Genomic DNA, 16,196 nt, shown 5'->3' on the forward strand with positions numbered 1-16,196 from the left:
GGCGGAGTACTTCCGCCGATCCGCGGCACGCGCATGGGAGGAGAGACACCCCCACGCGTCCCTGGAGCTTCCACCCATGGCTGTGAGCAGCAGTAAGAGGGAGGAGGCAAGCGCACCGCTCCTGGTTCTCCCTGAGGAGGAGGAGACCAGTGAGCCGTTCATGGTGGGTGCGGGTACCTTTGCCCTCACCCCTCCCGAAGTCGAGTTCGGCAGCGACGAGTCCGGAGAGGAGGAGAGCCCCCGCTCCTCCGTTCGTTCAGAGGAGAGTGAAGGCGAAACCAGCTGCGCTCCCTCTATTCCCGCAGCTCTCCGGACGGCCGAGGAGGAGAAGGTCAGCCCCCCGTCGTCGTTGTTCTCCGAATCGACGGTCTACTACGGGGAGGGTGACGAGGAGACCAGCTCTCTTCCCTCCAGCCACACATCCTCCACCGAGCGCCACGATGCGGAGGAAGACGTCAGCCCTCCCCCTTCCCTATTCTCGGCTCCTACCGTGTATTATGGGGAGGGGGTGGAAGTCAGTCGCCCTCCGTCCGCCTGTTCATCACCCTTGGGGCGCGAGGAAGAGAGCGAGGGGGTGGACAGCGCCTCTGGGTGTTCGGAGAGCACAGTCCACCTAGGGAAGGAGGTTCCTCAGTCTCCCTCAGCGGCGAGCAGCATGGACTGCTCCCGCTGCCTGACCCCGGAGGAACCCATGTCGCTGGGTCGGAGCGTCTCCGAGAGCGAGGAGGAGATGGAGACGTCGGGGGGCGAGGCGACGGCATCTCCAGGAGCGCAGGGGGGTCCTGGTGTGGTCAGCGGTCCAAGGTGGATGTGTCACGCGCCCTTGGAGCCGCCGCGGACACCAGCCGGCGCGCGGCAGAAAGCCAGGACTCCAGCCGCGCCCAGAGGGAGAACCGAGGCTCCCCTAAGGAAGCCACCGGGAGCGCGGCCAGCGGGAGTTGCGAGCGGCGCAACGCGCGCGAGGAGTCAGAACCCAAAGACCGGAGGGACTCCGCCGCCTGTTCCGCCTGCCGCGCCCGCCCAGCCTGCTTTCCCTGGAGGGATAGCAACACCGTGTGCGCTTTGGCAGGCAGCTGGAGCGGTGCCATGGCTGCCTGTCCCTATATGTTTGTCCATTCCCCTATGTCTCCCTAATCTCCTTTTCCCGTTCGTTCCTCTTGTGTTTCATGTTCCCGTGTGCGTGTTTGTGACTGTGCCATTGTTTAATGTTTTCTCCCCTGTCTTCCCAGGGAGGGTGTGCTAGAGCTGTCCGCGGCGGTCCCCGCCGTCGGGGGTGACTGCTCTCGGAGGCTCGTGATCCCGGGGGCTCCGGACCTGCCCGTTGGTGTTTGTTCGGGGCTCTCCCGCTACGCGGGACGCTCCGGGAGTAGCGAGCCCCTGGCGGGGGGTTCTGTTACGGAACAGCTCCGGACCCTTCCCTGTGGGCGTGCCGCTATGTTGTCTGCGTGTCGTTATGTCCATGTTTGTACTTCCGTGGGTGTGGGTTGTTTGTGAGCGTGTTCGTGGTTACACCTGTGCCTTGTCTCGAGGTCACGTGGGTCTGTGTACTTCACCTATTTAATGTGCGTTAACGCGGTGTCTTGTGCTCGTCTTTGTCTAAAGTTCATGCCTGTGCAAGCCACCGCAATTTGCGTGCTTGCACCATCTGTGCTGGGCTTTGCGTTTTTGTATTTTCATTAAATGTTCAGTGTGCACCACAAGACGTCTGTCGCTTTTCCTCCTTGCTCCCACACGCCAGCGTCACAATATTACGTAGATGAAAGTAGGCGGACTGGGTAATTTAATTGATATGTGATTTAAACGATAAAGAGTTGTCGAGGATGACACCTAGGCTTTTTATCTGAGAGGAAGGGAAAACAGATGTATTATCAATGTCAATGGAGGGACTGTTAATTTTAGAGAGTGTTGATTTAGTGCCAACAAGTAGAACCTCGGTTTTATCACTGTTTAATTTGAGCAGATTTGCAGTGAACCAGGATTTTATTTCCGTCAAACAATCAGTAAGGGTGGAGAGTGGGAGAGTGGGAGTGGGTTTACAGGAAAAATAGAGCTGGGTGTCATCAGCATAACAATGGAAACTAATGTTGTGCTTACGAAAGATATGGCCAAGAGGAAGGAGGTAGATAATGAAAAGAAGGGGCCCCAAAACAGAACCTTGGGGCACACCTGAAGTAACAGGGAAAGGTTGAGAAGTAAATGTATTTATATGAACGAACTGAGTGCGGCAAGAGAGATATGATTTAAACCAGTTTAGGGGAGTTTGAGTGATACCAATGGAAGATAGTCTGTTTAGGAGGGTGGTGTGGCAGATGGTATCGAATGCTGCACTTAAGTCAAGGAGGATAAGGATGGAGAGTAATCCTGAATCTGCCACCATAAGGAGGTCATTGGTGACTTTTATAAGGGCAGTTTCCGTGCTGTGTAGTGGACGAAATCCAGATTGGAACAGTTCATAGAGGTTATTATTTTTTTAAGTGATTATGAAGTTGCGAATCTACTACCTTTTCGAGAATTTTTGATATGAAGGGTAGATTAGAGATGGGCCGTAGGTTATTAAAATCAGTGGGGTCTGCGCCAAGTTTTTTCAGAATCGGAGTTATTACAGCAGTCTTAAGATGAGCAGGAACAGTCCCAGTGGTAAGGGAAGAGTGTGTGATGTTGGTGATGATAGGGACTAGTGAAGGCTGACAGGCTTTCACTAGAACTGAAGGGAGAGGGTCTAGTTTGCAGGTGGATGGCTTCAGCTTCTGGATGATATCAGAGATTTCTGAGGCAGAAGGAAGATGAAAGGCAGACCAAGGATGAGCAGGAGGAGAAAAGTCAGGGAGAAAACTGGGAATGGATTGTAAACTAAGAGAGTGGTGGATTGTATGGATTTTATCAGTGAAGAATGACATGAGTGAGTTACAGAAATCAGTAGAGTACAGGTGAGATGGGATAGAGTCCGGGGCTTGGGTTATATTTTTATATAATGAGAAAAGTGACTTGGCATTTCCTTCATTAGAGCAGATTATATCAGTATAATGATTTGTTTTGGTATGAATAATGTTTTCCTTATATTGTAACATATGATTTTTATACATTTCCTTATGAGCAGAAAGTCCGGTTTTCTTGTAGAGCCGCTCTAGTTTCCGTCCTTTGGCCTTCATAAGCCGAAGTTCGGGTGTAAACCAAGGGGCTGAATTTGTGAAAGTTACAGACTTAGTTTTTAGTGGGGCTAGTGAGTCAAGTACAGAGTGAAGTCCAGTATTATAGTGAGTAGGGCTGAACGATTTTGGAAAATAATCTAATTGCAATTTTTTATCTATAAATTGCGATTGCGATTTAAAATCGCGATTTTTTCCCATTGTTCCACTTCAGGAAACTCTGTTTCGGCATTTTTTATACAGCTCAGATACAGGGTTGCGGGAGGGGGGGGTGTAAACAGAGGCGGTCTTTGCATAGAGGCGTTGCTAGGCAATTGCCTTGGGCCCCTCCCACTGTAGGGCCCCCTTGTCTAGCTAAAGCCAGGTTCACACTACACGACTTTTCAGTCATCAGGTTTTTGTGCCGTTCGCACTACACGACTGGTTGTGCTGTAATCGCAAGTCTTTCAGTTGTTGTGGCTTTCACACTACATGACTGATCGGTGACGTGGGCTCACGAATTAAACGACTGGGGAATCGCCGACTCATCTGGCTGCCGTCCAAAAACACGAGAACACGAAAATGAAACACTCGCGAGAACCAGCAACACCACGAAGAAAATAAAAACAACGTACATGTACTCCACATTTTCGTTATTATTATTATTTTTTTTACCGTTTAACCACCCCATAGTCCCAAATTGCCAGAATTATTTCATCTCTCCGTTGCAGTGAACATAGATATAGTCAATCGCACTATTTCTCCAGTGCTGTCACAATAACTTAAACACAGTCTTGTAGTAAAGTTGTATGAAGCTAGACGCTGCTGTTGACTCACAGTCGCCGACTGGGCTAGATATGAAACATGCTAGATATTAAACATGCTAGATATCTGCCGGTCGTCTGCGATGAGTTGGCGGCCACTCGGCGAGCGTCTTTCAGCAGTTCACACTACACGACTGAGCGAGCGCCGAATGATCCCCGATTTGCGTCCGACCACAGTTTCTGTCGGCGATCTACAAAAACAGTCGGCGACTGAAAAACCATCCTAAAATCTTGTAGTGTGAACCTGAACTTATTTCTCGCATATTAATGTTGATGGGCCCCCTAGCTAAATTCGCCTTGAGCCTCCAAATTGCTAAGTCCGCCACTGGGTGTAAAATGGACTAAATTTAAATATTATTATTATATCGTGATCGATCGATCGCCATGTGGTTGGCGCCAGAGCGAACTACTAATTTTTTAGTCTAAGACGCTCAATGCGTGAGAGTTGGCAGCCCTGCAGGTATAGCAACATGGCTAAAATATGTGCGTGAGGGCATTTGGTAGCGCATATCCAGTGTGTTTAACAAAGCCATGAAGCCGGGCTTGTTCACTATATTAACGGGCATCATGTCTTTCACTATGAACTCCGTTACTGCCCGAGTTATTTCAGCGTGCCGCTTCGAATGACATCCATAAGGAGTTACACTTTCAAACGGTTCGGTCAGTGAACCCTCGGTGCTGGACCGCGGTCAAGCTATTCGCGCTTTCGCGATTCATCCGTGCTTTAAATCTTATTGCGCCTATATGCGTGATTTTACGGTATTTCGCTGCTCACCGCATACTAAAAAGCTGTATAAGCGCAGAGAAACACTTTGGCGTATTTGAAGATGCAGCACTGGTCATTGGCATTTTAGCCTTACAAATATCATACGAGGCTTTGTGGTGTTTTTTTAATGCTGAAGGTTTGTAGTGTTACCTCGCGTCGTAGCATCAGTAGCAAGGCATGTTTTGCAGGGTACCTGACGTTGAGCAGCATCTTTTTAAAAGCCAAAGTAATTTCACACAACTTATGTGCTGCCCCTCTTTGGTATTAGACTTTCAGTTGTGTCAGCTTCTGTCGAGCCTGAAGCCATTGTGCAACAAGTTAAAGTGCGCTGTGTTAACTTCACTTCTCCAACTCCCTGCCTCCTGCTCGGGTTTGCTCCGTTCGTCCTCGGCTCGGCTCGCTCCCAAGTCACGTGACCAGTTTAAATCGCAGCCTGTGCGATTAGACAATCGCGTTTTTAAAAATCGCGAAATTATCGCAAATGCAATTAATCGTTCAGCCCTAATAGTGAGCAACAAGATCGTCGGGGGTGGTTAGGTGATGAGTGTCAGATATGGAGTTAATACTGGAGGAGAGAGAATCCAAATTAATGTCCTTAATATTACGGAAAGAAATGAGACGGGGAAGTTTGGTGACATTTATCGAAAGACTGACATTGAATGAGAGGAGGAAATGGTCGGTTATTGGGAGTTCATCAGTTGTAAGGTCGAGAGGAGAGACACCTGAGCAGCAAATTAAGTCCAGAATGTGACCCTTAGAGTGAGTGGGAGCATCGGTGTACTGCTGAAACCCAAAACCCTCAAGACAGCACATAAAATCTTTGGTGAGAGGGTTATTTATGTTGTCCATATGAATATTAAAGTCACCCAACACGATGTTATTTGGTGACAGGGTTGACAGGTGTGTGAGTAGAGTGGCGAAGTCATTTAAAAATGTACTGTTGGGTTTTGGTGGGTGATGGATGACTGTAAATATGGTCGGGGTAGATCCAGACAGTTTACATACTATCAATTCAAACGAAGAGAAGGTCGGGACAGATACTGGCGAGACTTTCCACTTCTCGCTGTGAATTATCGCAATACCACCTCCTCGACTGGTGTCACGTGGTTAGCAGGTGTAAACAAACCCCGATGGAGTCGATTCATTGAGTTGTGTATAGTCGTTGGTTACTTGCCAGGTTTCTGTTAAACAGAGAAAGTCAAACTTACGGTCCGTGATGAGATCTCGGATGAGATGTCCTTTGTTCGTGAGTGAGCGGATGTTAAGCAGACCGAAGTTGACAGTGGAGTTGGGAAATGATGTAGCTGGGGTGTTCGCCGACCAGGCTAGGCAGGCTAGCACCCTGTGGTCAGCAGTCCGACCTGTGTTGCGTCGGGGTCGGCGAGAGATGGACCAGATAGATTTTATTGCCTTTGATGAGTCTTCAAGAACATTCCGACGAGACCCGCGGTGGATGTATCTCCGCAGAGGAGTGAAGATTATGTCCGGGTGTAGCAGTAGATCCGATGGAGCAGCAGACCGACTGAATCGGTAACGGAGAAGCTCAGCAACAGAATACTGAAGCGAGACCATTACAGGTTTGTGAATAAGTTTGTGAGTAAGTGCCAGCAGAATCCAGACAAACGCTGACTAGGTGTGGATCTTACTAGTTTGCATTGCAGTTAAAAGACCACGGGGTCGCGTTTGACATAGGTGTAAAACTTCTTCTAGAATAGCAATAGCAATAATCCAGCAATAGTCCAGGCAGACAATGTAGGCTTGCTTTAAAATATTTAAAAGATAAGGAGAAAAAACTTTGGACACAACTTAGTTAAGCGTTAATAAAACTAGCAATTTTTGGGTGAGCAGCGGCAGCAAGTCGCGCCAGCGTTCACTCAGCCCTCCAAGGGTCAAGCTGCCTCACAGCTTACAGCTTACATAATTTTGCTCAATTGCATACTGCTAAATTTGCTGTAAAATCGGTGAAATCTTTTAAGAAATCTGAGTAAGGCCCTGGTGGTCTATATACATTTGTTAGGGAAAATGTACTTTTATTTTCAGATGGACTAATTACATTAATAGACTGCATCTCAAATGAATTAGAGATATCTAAGTATTTCTGATGAATTTCTAAACAATCACGATATATTATACATATTCCTCCTCCTCTGCCTGACAATCTAGGTTTATGTATATAACTATATCCCACAGGAGTGGCTTTGTTTAGAGATAAATAGTCACCAGATTGAATCCACGTTTCAGTTAGACATAGAATATCAATTTTCTGGTCAGTTATAAGTTCATTCATAAAAACTGCTTTAGAGTTGAGTGATCGAATATTGATTAATCCAATTTTCAGATCGGTCATATAGGTAATAATTGGATGTGAAGTTTGAATATTAGTCAAAAACTTAGGACGGACTATTTTCTTTTGATTCAGTTTAACCCGGGGCACAGACACAGTCTCAATCCTATGGGAACTTGGTGACGCCTCTAAGCAGCTCGCAGACAGGTTTAGCCCGTTAGTCTGCGGCCTGGTCGCGACTCTGGTTAGTCAGCAGCTCCTAGTGCTACTCTGCTGACTAACTAACAGGCTATGGGCTATGCTGCAAGATAACAAGGCGGCGCCATCCCGGGTGGGGTGGACACCGTCCCTGCCCAAAAGACCAGGCTTGCCCTCGAACTCTTTCCAATTATTAATAAAGCCCACTTGATTTTCTGAGCACCACTTGGACATCCAGCGGTTTAGCGACGTGAGCCTGCTGTATTGCTCATCACCGCGCCGCATTGGGATGGGGCCAGAGCAGATTACGGCATCGGACATCGTCTGGGCTAATTTAACCACCTCTTTAACATTAGCCTTAGTAACCTCTGACTGCCGCAGACGTATATCGTTGGCCCCTACATGAATCACTATCCTAGAAAACCTCCTATGAGCTAACAATCTAAGGTTATGAATGAATACATGATTACATACCATGGTGTATTTGTTGAAGTTGCATTTGTATGTACCTTTTGTCCCTGACTAGAGGAGCTCAGGACACCTTGACCTGTGTTGTGAAGAACTTTGATTTAAAGACCAAATGTTCAATTTGTTATGAAGCTCAACATGGAGGTGTGTGTGTCTCGTGTGAGAGCATGTGTGCATGTGCATGTGTGTATATGTATGTACATCCGTGCATCCACATGTGTGGAGAGGATTGATTTCACTGAAGTTAGGATCAGATCGTTGTGTTATTGTTGAAAGGACCTCACACACATTCATCATACTTGAATAAATCTTAAATCTTAAAACATCCACAAACAAAGATGCATGCACACAATCTGACACTGTCCTCATCTATCCCCTCAGTCATCTCCCTGTAGTGAATCTTTCTATGAATTTAAATTTTCTAACCTGTCACTTGTGCCTTTAGTTTACGATTTTTGTAATAGCTTATGTGTGCATGTCTTTCTGGTTTAAACATATGAATAGCAGGCCATTTACAAGAGTGTAAAAACATAAATCAGGACCGACAATACCCAAGAGGTGGACAGGGATTCTTGTCAAATTTGGATCATTCTTGTTTTATGTCTATATGTCACATGTCAAGATTTAAATGGTTTAAATGGCTCAAAGAATCACAAAATGTACAAATGCATTGTGTTAATGTTTGATTGTTCTTACTCCAGTGTCTAGGAAGTTCTCTCTGAAAGTTCTCCCTAGACAGGATTTATTAAAGAGAACAGCTTAGTCAACAAACACTGTTTGTGTGCATGCCTGTATGTGCGTATAGGAGAGACACAGAGAGAGAGAATGAGAGTGAGAGAGATGAATGTAACAGAGAGGAAATGGTGTAGAAGTGTGTTTTTATTGAAAATTTCACTTGGCTATGTTGATAACAGAATACACATATTCACTGTTTATCCACCACAGTCAGACTCCAGCATAGTAATAATCTGTGCAAACAAAAACATTCTTCCTTCATGGTACTTAATCAAGATTTTCAGCAACCCGGAATGGCCTCTTTGATCATCAGCATGTTCGTTCATGCTGCCATTACATTAGTGAAAAGTACAATGTACAACTTGTGCTTTGCAATGTCAGATATCTGTATTAGACTTTTCTCCACATATAAATCAACTGTGTTAAGACCTAAATCAAAGTACTTGCCAAAAAAACTTTAGTAAGAAATGTGGTTGTGGAATTCAGGCTGTTGTGGAATTCTTTTCAAACAGAGAAACTGGAGCTGAGGCTCTTTGCCATCATATGTTCACTTTATTTAACCCTTCTTGCCCTTTTAAAAGTTGAAAGTGCTCTGCACAAGATTTGAACGCATGTTTTTGTTGTTATTTTTTATTTATTTATTGTCAGAGAAGTCAACGTCGGACTCGAGCTCTGCTTTTCAGCCCCACCCCACACTCACAGCTGCTGCCAGACTCACCGCCATGCCCAACCACACCAGAAAGGTTTGACAGCTATAGGCTGTGTGGGTGTGGGTATGTCTGTATCTGTGTTTGTGCGTGTGTGTATGGGGGGGTGGTGTCTGTATCTGTGTGCATGAGCATCTGGGTGTGACTGTGTGTCTGTGTCTGTGTCTGTCTGGATTTGACTGTGTGTGCGTGTGTCTCTGGCACGTTAATGAGTGAATATCCATTTCAGAACAGCCTCATGTTTAAATGCAGTCTGATGAAATCAAATTTACATGCTCTTTTGTTATAGAAGCGTAACATGCTTCTGGCATGTTTCACCAATCAACATTTTTATATTGCTGGAAAGGCTTTAGGCTATCATTGTGATGTTCACAACAAGCATGTTAAATTTCCATCTATTCCATCATTTATGTTTTTTTCTGGTTTATAGGCCAATGACCTAGACAAGAAATCGCACACTGCCGAAGGGACAGTAGACAGCTCTGGGATGGACATGGGGGACTGGTCTGGCTCAGAGACGGTGACTCTTTTGTCAGGAGTGACGGACGCACCACCACCCATCCAAGAGGAGGAGGAGCTCAAGAAGAAGCAGCCATGGTCTCACCCTTTCTCTCCCAGCTTCTCTCAGTTCTCACCCACCTCCCCTGCCGGGCTAGTGCTGGACAGGTTTCTTTGTACAGCACGGCTTGCGGAACAGGCCTATCACAGCACAGGCTTACCACCAGAGCCCTATGAGCTCAGGTAAATATGGTAACACCTTCACTGCTCAAGTCTACCAATATACTCTAATGATAACAGCAAGAATGGCATACGTGCACATAGCCAAAGCCATTTCCATTCAAACAAAGAGGCAGTGTGAATAAAGACTCCTGGCAGAAAAAAGTGTTTGGATTAGTTGTGCCACAGGGCATGGACACACTTGTCTGTTGATTTTGATTGCAAGTAAGTGCTATTGCATAAACCTCAAAGAGCGCAACTTCTGTTTTGTTCAGTCTTTTAAATAAAATTTCTTATATGTATTTAGGAATGACATTTTTTCCATTCTTATAAGCCCAAGTCTTGTGGCCTTGGAAATGAACAGTGAGGAGGAGGACGATGACTTCCTTATGAAGAAACCCCTCCCCCAAATATCCCTTGATCACAAAAGCAATGGAGAGGATGAAGATAGAATTAAAGGAGCCTCTGACTTCACCTGCATTGGCTCTCACTCCAATGCATTCCCCTTTAACCACACCTCTTTAAAGGTATAGACCAGCTGTCTCCCAGTTCATTCACACCTCATGATTTGGGGCATGTCACTAATTCAGTTTAATAAAATCTGGTTCATGCTCACATAGTGTGACCTCACCCAGATTTATACAGGATTTCTATATATATATATATAGAAATATATATATATTAGGGGTGTCACGATTTCGATATTTAATTGAAATCGATTGAAATTATGTCACGATCTCGAGCCTCGAAGTCAAAAAGAGGACATACACACCCACACTACGCAAAGTAAAGCCTGGTTTATACTTGACGCATCGCAAAAATGACGTAATCGCTGTGGCTCCGCCCATGCGCGAGGGCCTCGCGTGCTGGCGATTCGTGAGGTTGTGCACCTCTCAAATTTTGTAACTTTGTGCGCGCTGCGCTTCAGCACAGTGAACCAAGTCGTGTTTGCTGGGTTCATACACCTTTACAAGGTAGAATTAAAGCACGTGTACGTCACTTTCAAGGTCCATTTAAATAATTCCCAGCACGTTAAACCTAATTAAGTTAAATATTTATACACTGCTCAAAAAAATAAGGGGAACACTTAAACAACACAATGTAACTCCAAGTCATCCACACTTCGTGTTCAGATAGGAAGCAACACTGATTGTGAATCAATTTCAACTGCTCTTGTGCAAATGGAACAGACAACAGGTAGAAATGAGAGATTTTCAACTGATTTCAAAGATTTTTATTAATTGAGATCTATGATAAGTTATTTTAGTGTTCCCTTTATTTTTTGAGCAGTATACATTAAAATTCAAGATTCAAAATAATTCGCTTTGTCATCACATTATTTAATGGTTGTTTATTTTCAAAACGCCCAATCTTAACGTCTTCACGTTCTCTCATGTTTCGTCCTGGAATTACAAGAGGCTCGTATTTGTTAACGTAATACAAGAGAACTGTTCAGTCAGATAGCTATTTGTTGTGAAACAAAGTAGTTACAATTTCAAGCATTTGCAAGTACTTTAGCCTAAATTCCAGCACTTTTCAAACCTGGAACACAATGCAACAGTAAAATTCATCAGGTAAATGTTATTTCCCCTGTTTTTGAGGGGTGTTTCTTTATACTACCACATATAGTTTCGAAGACCACTGTAAAGAATTTGACGCGCCAAGTATAAATGCCTCTGCCGTTCGCGCAGGTTCGCGCGAGGTGTGCGGAGTCGCGCGCTAAGGTCATTCGCGAAAGTATAAGGTCGCATATAACAACTAAAGTGTTACCCTCCATGTATGAAGACACTAAAGAAATTGTTTTTTAAGAAATTTTGTAGGATAGAGTTTAGTTAAGGCTCTATTTGTTCTATTAGTTTGTACATGACTGTTCCTGTATTTTTTTATTATTTATTTTATGTTGCACATTGCTGTTTTAATAGTGCACATTGTTGTTACCAAAAAGCCACTAGATAGCAGGTACCCTCTGTGACCTCATTTTTGTTATTATTTGTTTGTTTTTGTTGTTTTCCACTGAGAACAAGATTGTTACATTTATCTTAATTAAATTATTTAAACTTGACCACTAGTGCCTAATGTGGTGTAAAGTTGTGATCAAATGTATTCAACCCCCAATGCTGTGAAGGGTTTTATGGAATTCAGTTCACATTTGTAATTGTGTTCATAATAAAATCTTACAAGGACTTGTTAAAGAACTAAATGCAACTAAAATAGCATCAGTTGTTTTTATCATAAAGTATTACATGGCCTTTTTGTGATTTCTTCATTGACACAATTATTCAACCCCTTTACGACTACCACTCTTAAGAACAGAGGTTCATTTCAATCAGGTATTAAAAACACCTGTGGATGTCAACGAGCAGCAATCAAGCATAATAAGCACCAATTAGGCAGATTAAAGAGGACTGTGATACTCAGCTCCTTCTAGACATCTACTGGTGTGTTTACAAGCATGGTGAAGGCAAGATAATGGTCCCAGAAGACACGAGAAGAGGTTATTTCTCTTCACAAGTATGGCAATGGATATAAAAAGATTGCGAAGAATATTCTAAGAGACACTACGGAAGTATCATTCGCAAGTTCAAGTTAAAGGGCACAGTGGTAACGGTACCTGGTCGTGGCAGAAAGAAGATCCTGACCATGACTGCTGTGCGCTAACTGAAGTGTAATGTGGAGAAAAATCCTTGCGTGACTGCTAAGGAACTGAGAAAAGACCTGTCAGATGTGGGCACCAAAGTTTTAGCTCAGACAATAAAGCGCGCACTGCATAACGAAGACCTCCATGCCAGAACTCCCAGGCACACCCACTTGCTGTCTCCAAAGAACAAGAAAAGTCGACTAAATGTATGTCAAAAGTCATGTGGACAAGCCACAAATGTTTTGAGACAGTGTACTGTGGTCAGATTAAACTAAATTAGAACTGTTTGGGCCAATGGACAAGCGCTATGTTTGGAGGAGGAAGAACCAGGCTTATGAACAAAAGAACACCTTGCCTACTGTGAAGCACGGCAGGGGGTCAATTATGCCTTGGGGCTGTTTTGATTCTAATTGTACAGGAAAGCTTCAACGTGTGCAGGGTACCATGAATTCTTTTCAGTACCAGGAGATTTATATAGTGCTTTTTACAACAGTTGTGTCCGAGTGTCCGAGTCCTAGCCCCCAGTGAGCAAGCCAAGGGTGACAGTGGCAAGGAAAAACTCCCTGACATAACAACAAAACTCCATGACAACAATTTAAAGAGGGAGAGAGAAAAAAGGAAAAGATGTGAGTGATAAAGTCCATCTTGGTGTAGATTTATAAACATGAGTTCTTTATGTAATTCCTGTACAGTCCCAAACGTCTTGATAGTTGGTAATGTTATACATGAGTCCTTTATGTAATTCCTTTTAGTCCTATCCATCATCCTTTATCCATCATCCACACTGGTTAGTCAGGGCAGTGGGTTGATCCTCCATCATATCTGGTTAGTCAGGGCGGTGGGTTGATCTTCCATCATATCTGGTTAGTCAGGGCGGTGGGTTGATCCTCCATCATATCTGGTTAGTCAGGGCGGCGGGTTGATCCTCCATCATATCTGGTTAGTCAGGGTGGTGGGTTGATCCTCCATCATATCTGGTTAGTCAGGGCAGTGGGTTGATCCTCCATCATATCTGGTTAGTCAGGGCAGTGGGTTGATCCTCCATCATATCTGGTTAGGCAGGAGGTGGCCGACCCAGGATGGATCTTTGGAAAGGCTCGTCTCTCCTCATCTCGGTGTGCCTCGAGTAGGCGGGCAGCCATGTGGAGAAGATATAACAGGGAAAATTAGCTCTGTATAAGGACATATACAGGACAGATGAAATTATAAACATTTCTGGAGTGTGGCAGCAACTCCGGCATTAAGTTAAATTATTACAGCCTAGCTAAAAAGGCAGAACCATAAGTTAACATAGACTTGGGAGCATTCTGAGACATTGGCATCCATCCACTGCACTGTCAACAAACTTGAGTGACCACGAGCAGTGACAGGATGACAGCACCAGCACCCCAGTCTACCATAAAACCCTTCACCTATGAACCCCTGGATCTGTACCTTTATCTAAGGGAGGAAACCTGCGGATTGGGAGAAGTTGGACCTTCCAACAGGACAATGATCCGAAGCATACATCCAAGTCCACTAGAGCATGGTTGAAGATGAAAGACTGGAACATTCTAGACTGGCCATCACAATCACCAGACTTAAATCCAATTGAGAACCTCTGATGGGACCTAAAGAAGGCAGTTGCAGTGCGCAAGCCCAAGAATGTGACTGAACTGGAGGCTTTTGCCCATGAAGAATGGGCTAAGATACATAGCTTGACACAAGTGTCTTGCAGCGACCTTGAAAGATGTCATAACTGGAAAAGGGTGTTCTACTAAGTACTAAAAAATAATGTCACTAGGGGGTTGAATAAAACTGATAATGATGTGAGCACAGAAAATATATTTGTGGTTATTTCATCATAAATATTATGTTATATTTGTCTAATTCACAAGTGCCTCTTTGATATAATTGTAAATAAGATTACTGAAATTATCAAAATCAATGTCAAACTGGCCAAAACACTTTATTTCAGTGGGGGTTGAATAAATTTGATCACAACTGTATTACAGATCACTTGTATCAAACCCACCTTTTGAAATAAGATATTGTAAATTTGATTAATCAAACCAATGACTGACCATAGACTAATCTGATCTGGCATAGGCCTCTCTGCTGTAAATCAGGAATCGAATCGGATCGTGACCCTAAAAATGGAAATACAATTGAATCGAGGATTTAGAGAATCGTGACATCCCTAATATATATATATATATATGCTTGTGTGTGATGTCATCAGTGATCCCTGTTTGTCTCCATCAGGACTCTGGTGATCAGGGAGTTCGCCTCCGTTCGTACTCATATTCAGCCCCCAAAATCAGCCTGTTGCCCCCATGCTTCTGTCGTGATGCCCAACCCCCGCCTAATCACTTCAGCAACGGTCAGCCCCAAACCTTTCACTTTTCCTTTGACTAAACTAAAATGATACCACCTGTCTTAGTATACTGTTTCTATGTTGCTAATAGCTCATAGTGTAATTACATGGCTAACTGGTTAATTAATAACTTCACAGATTCATATCAGAACATTTTGAAATTACAGTAAAGTACACACAGTCCTAATAGAGCTTGCTGTGACTGTATTTGGCCCCTTTCTTGGAGATCTACGACTTCATTTGACCTCTGTGTTCTTGTGGCTCCAGAAACATTAGCTCTGAGAACACAAGCTAGAGGAACAAGCAGATAGCATCACTGACATTTCCTGTCTAGTCTGTCCTTGTATGAGCTTCCCCTGTCAGGCTTCTGAATGATTAGATGCAGCACCAGTTTAAGCAGGCCCAAATGTCAGAACATAGTTGGCTCTGATGTCATTGCTGTTGCCACCAAACTTGTCCAAGAACACACAAGCCCTACAGTGGTAATTTCATGCATTCTGACAATCTGGCTTTAAAGATTTGTTTCCTGTCAGGAACTTATTTGAAACTGTTTGGTAATGTCAAAGTCAAATTTATTTATAAAACGCTTTTCACAACACATGTTGTCACAAAGCAGCTTTACAATCGTATGGGTCCAGATCCCTAATGAACAAGCCAAAGGCGACAGAGAGAAAGCGAGAGAAAGCTCTGCCTCTGGCTTTTTTTCCTCTGCCTCTGGATGTAGTCTTACAGATTTTTGGAACTAGGTGAAATCCAGCATTTTGGGAGCGCAAAGGGCGAGATGGGAGCGCAAAGGGCGAGAGAGTTGTAGTAAGCAATGAGTTCACTCAGATATTGTGGGGCAAGACCATTTAACACCTTATAGGTCAACAGAAGAATTTTAAATTCAGTTCTATATTAAATAGAGTGGGACTAATACAATAGAATTTTCTAGCCTTAGTTAGGACTGTAGTGTCTCAGCTTGGTGATATTTTATGTAAATGGAAAAAGTCATTTTAGTGACATTGCATATATGTCAAATGAAAGATCCGAATCAATAGTAACTCCTAAGCTTTTTGTGGTAGATTTAGGTGTTACTGAAAAACCATCTAGGGTAAAGGGGAATATCAATTGCTTCTAGCAGCTTTAGGCCCAACAATCAGCACCTCAGTCTTATCGGAATTTAGTTGAAGAAAATTAGACGCCATCCAGTTTTTAATGTCCTGGACGCAGTAGAGAGTAGTGGTGATATCATCCGTATTGGATGATATATACAACTGAGTATCATCTCTGTAGCAATGGAAGCTAATACTATGCCTATGAATGATGGTGCCCAGTGGTAGCATGTATAATGAGAATAATATGGGGCCCAGTACAGATCCTTGTGGGACACCATATT

The 16,196-nt window shown here is 44.0% G+C and overlaps 1 protein-coding gene across 2 annotated transcripts in view; it reads left to right on the forward strand.

Annotated features, from left to right (window-relative positions):
- The window catches only part of arhgef28a (Rho guanine nucleotide exchange factor (GEF) 28a), a 99,317-nt gene that overhangs the window by 12,950 nt on the left and 70,171 nt on the right, over nt 1-16,196 (forward strand). For both annotated transcript variants that reach the window (XM_076988260.1, XM_076988261.1), the window contains exons 3-6: nt 9,049-9,143; nt 9,538-9,848; nt 10,159-10,351; nt 14,707-14,824. In XM_076988260.1, coding sequence (XP_076844375.1) covers nt 9,123-9,143; nt 9,538-9,848; nt 10,159-10,351; nt 14,707-14,824 — 643 coding nt within the window. In that variant the 5' untranslated portion in view covers nt 9,049-9,122. The remainder of the gene's footprint in view (nt 1-9,048; nt 9,144-9,537; nt 9,849-10,158; nt 10,352-14,706; nt 14,825-16,196) is intronic.

Source organism: Brachyhypopomus gauderio, unplaced genomic scaffold (genome assembly GCF_052324685.1).
Source record: "Brachyhypopomus gauderio isolate BG-103 unplaced genomic scaffold, BGAUD_0.2 sc61, whole genome shotgun sequence".
In the NCBI taxonomy this organism is placed as follows: Eukaryota; Metazoa; Chordata; class Actinopteri; order Gymnotiformes; family Hypopomidae; genus Brachyhypopomus; species Brachyhypopomus gauderio.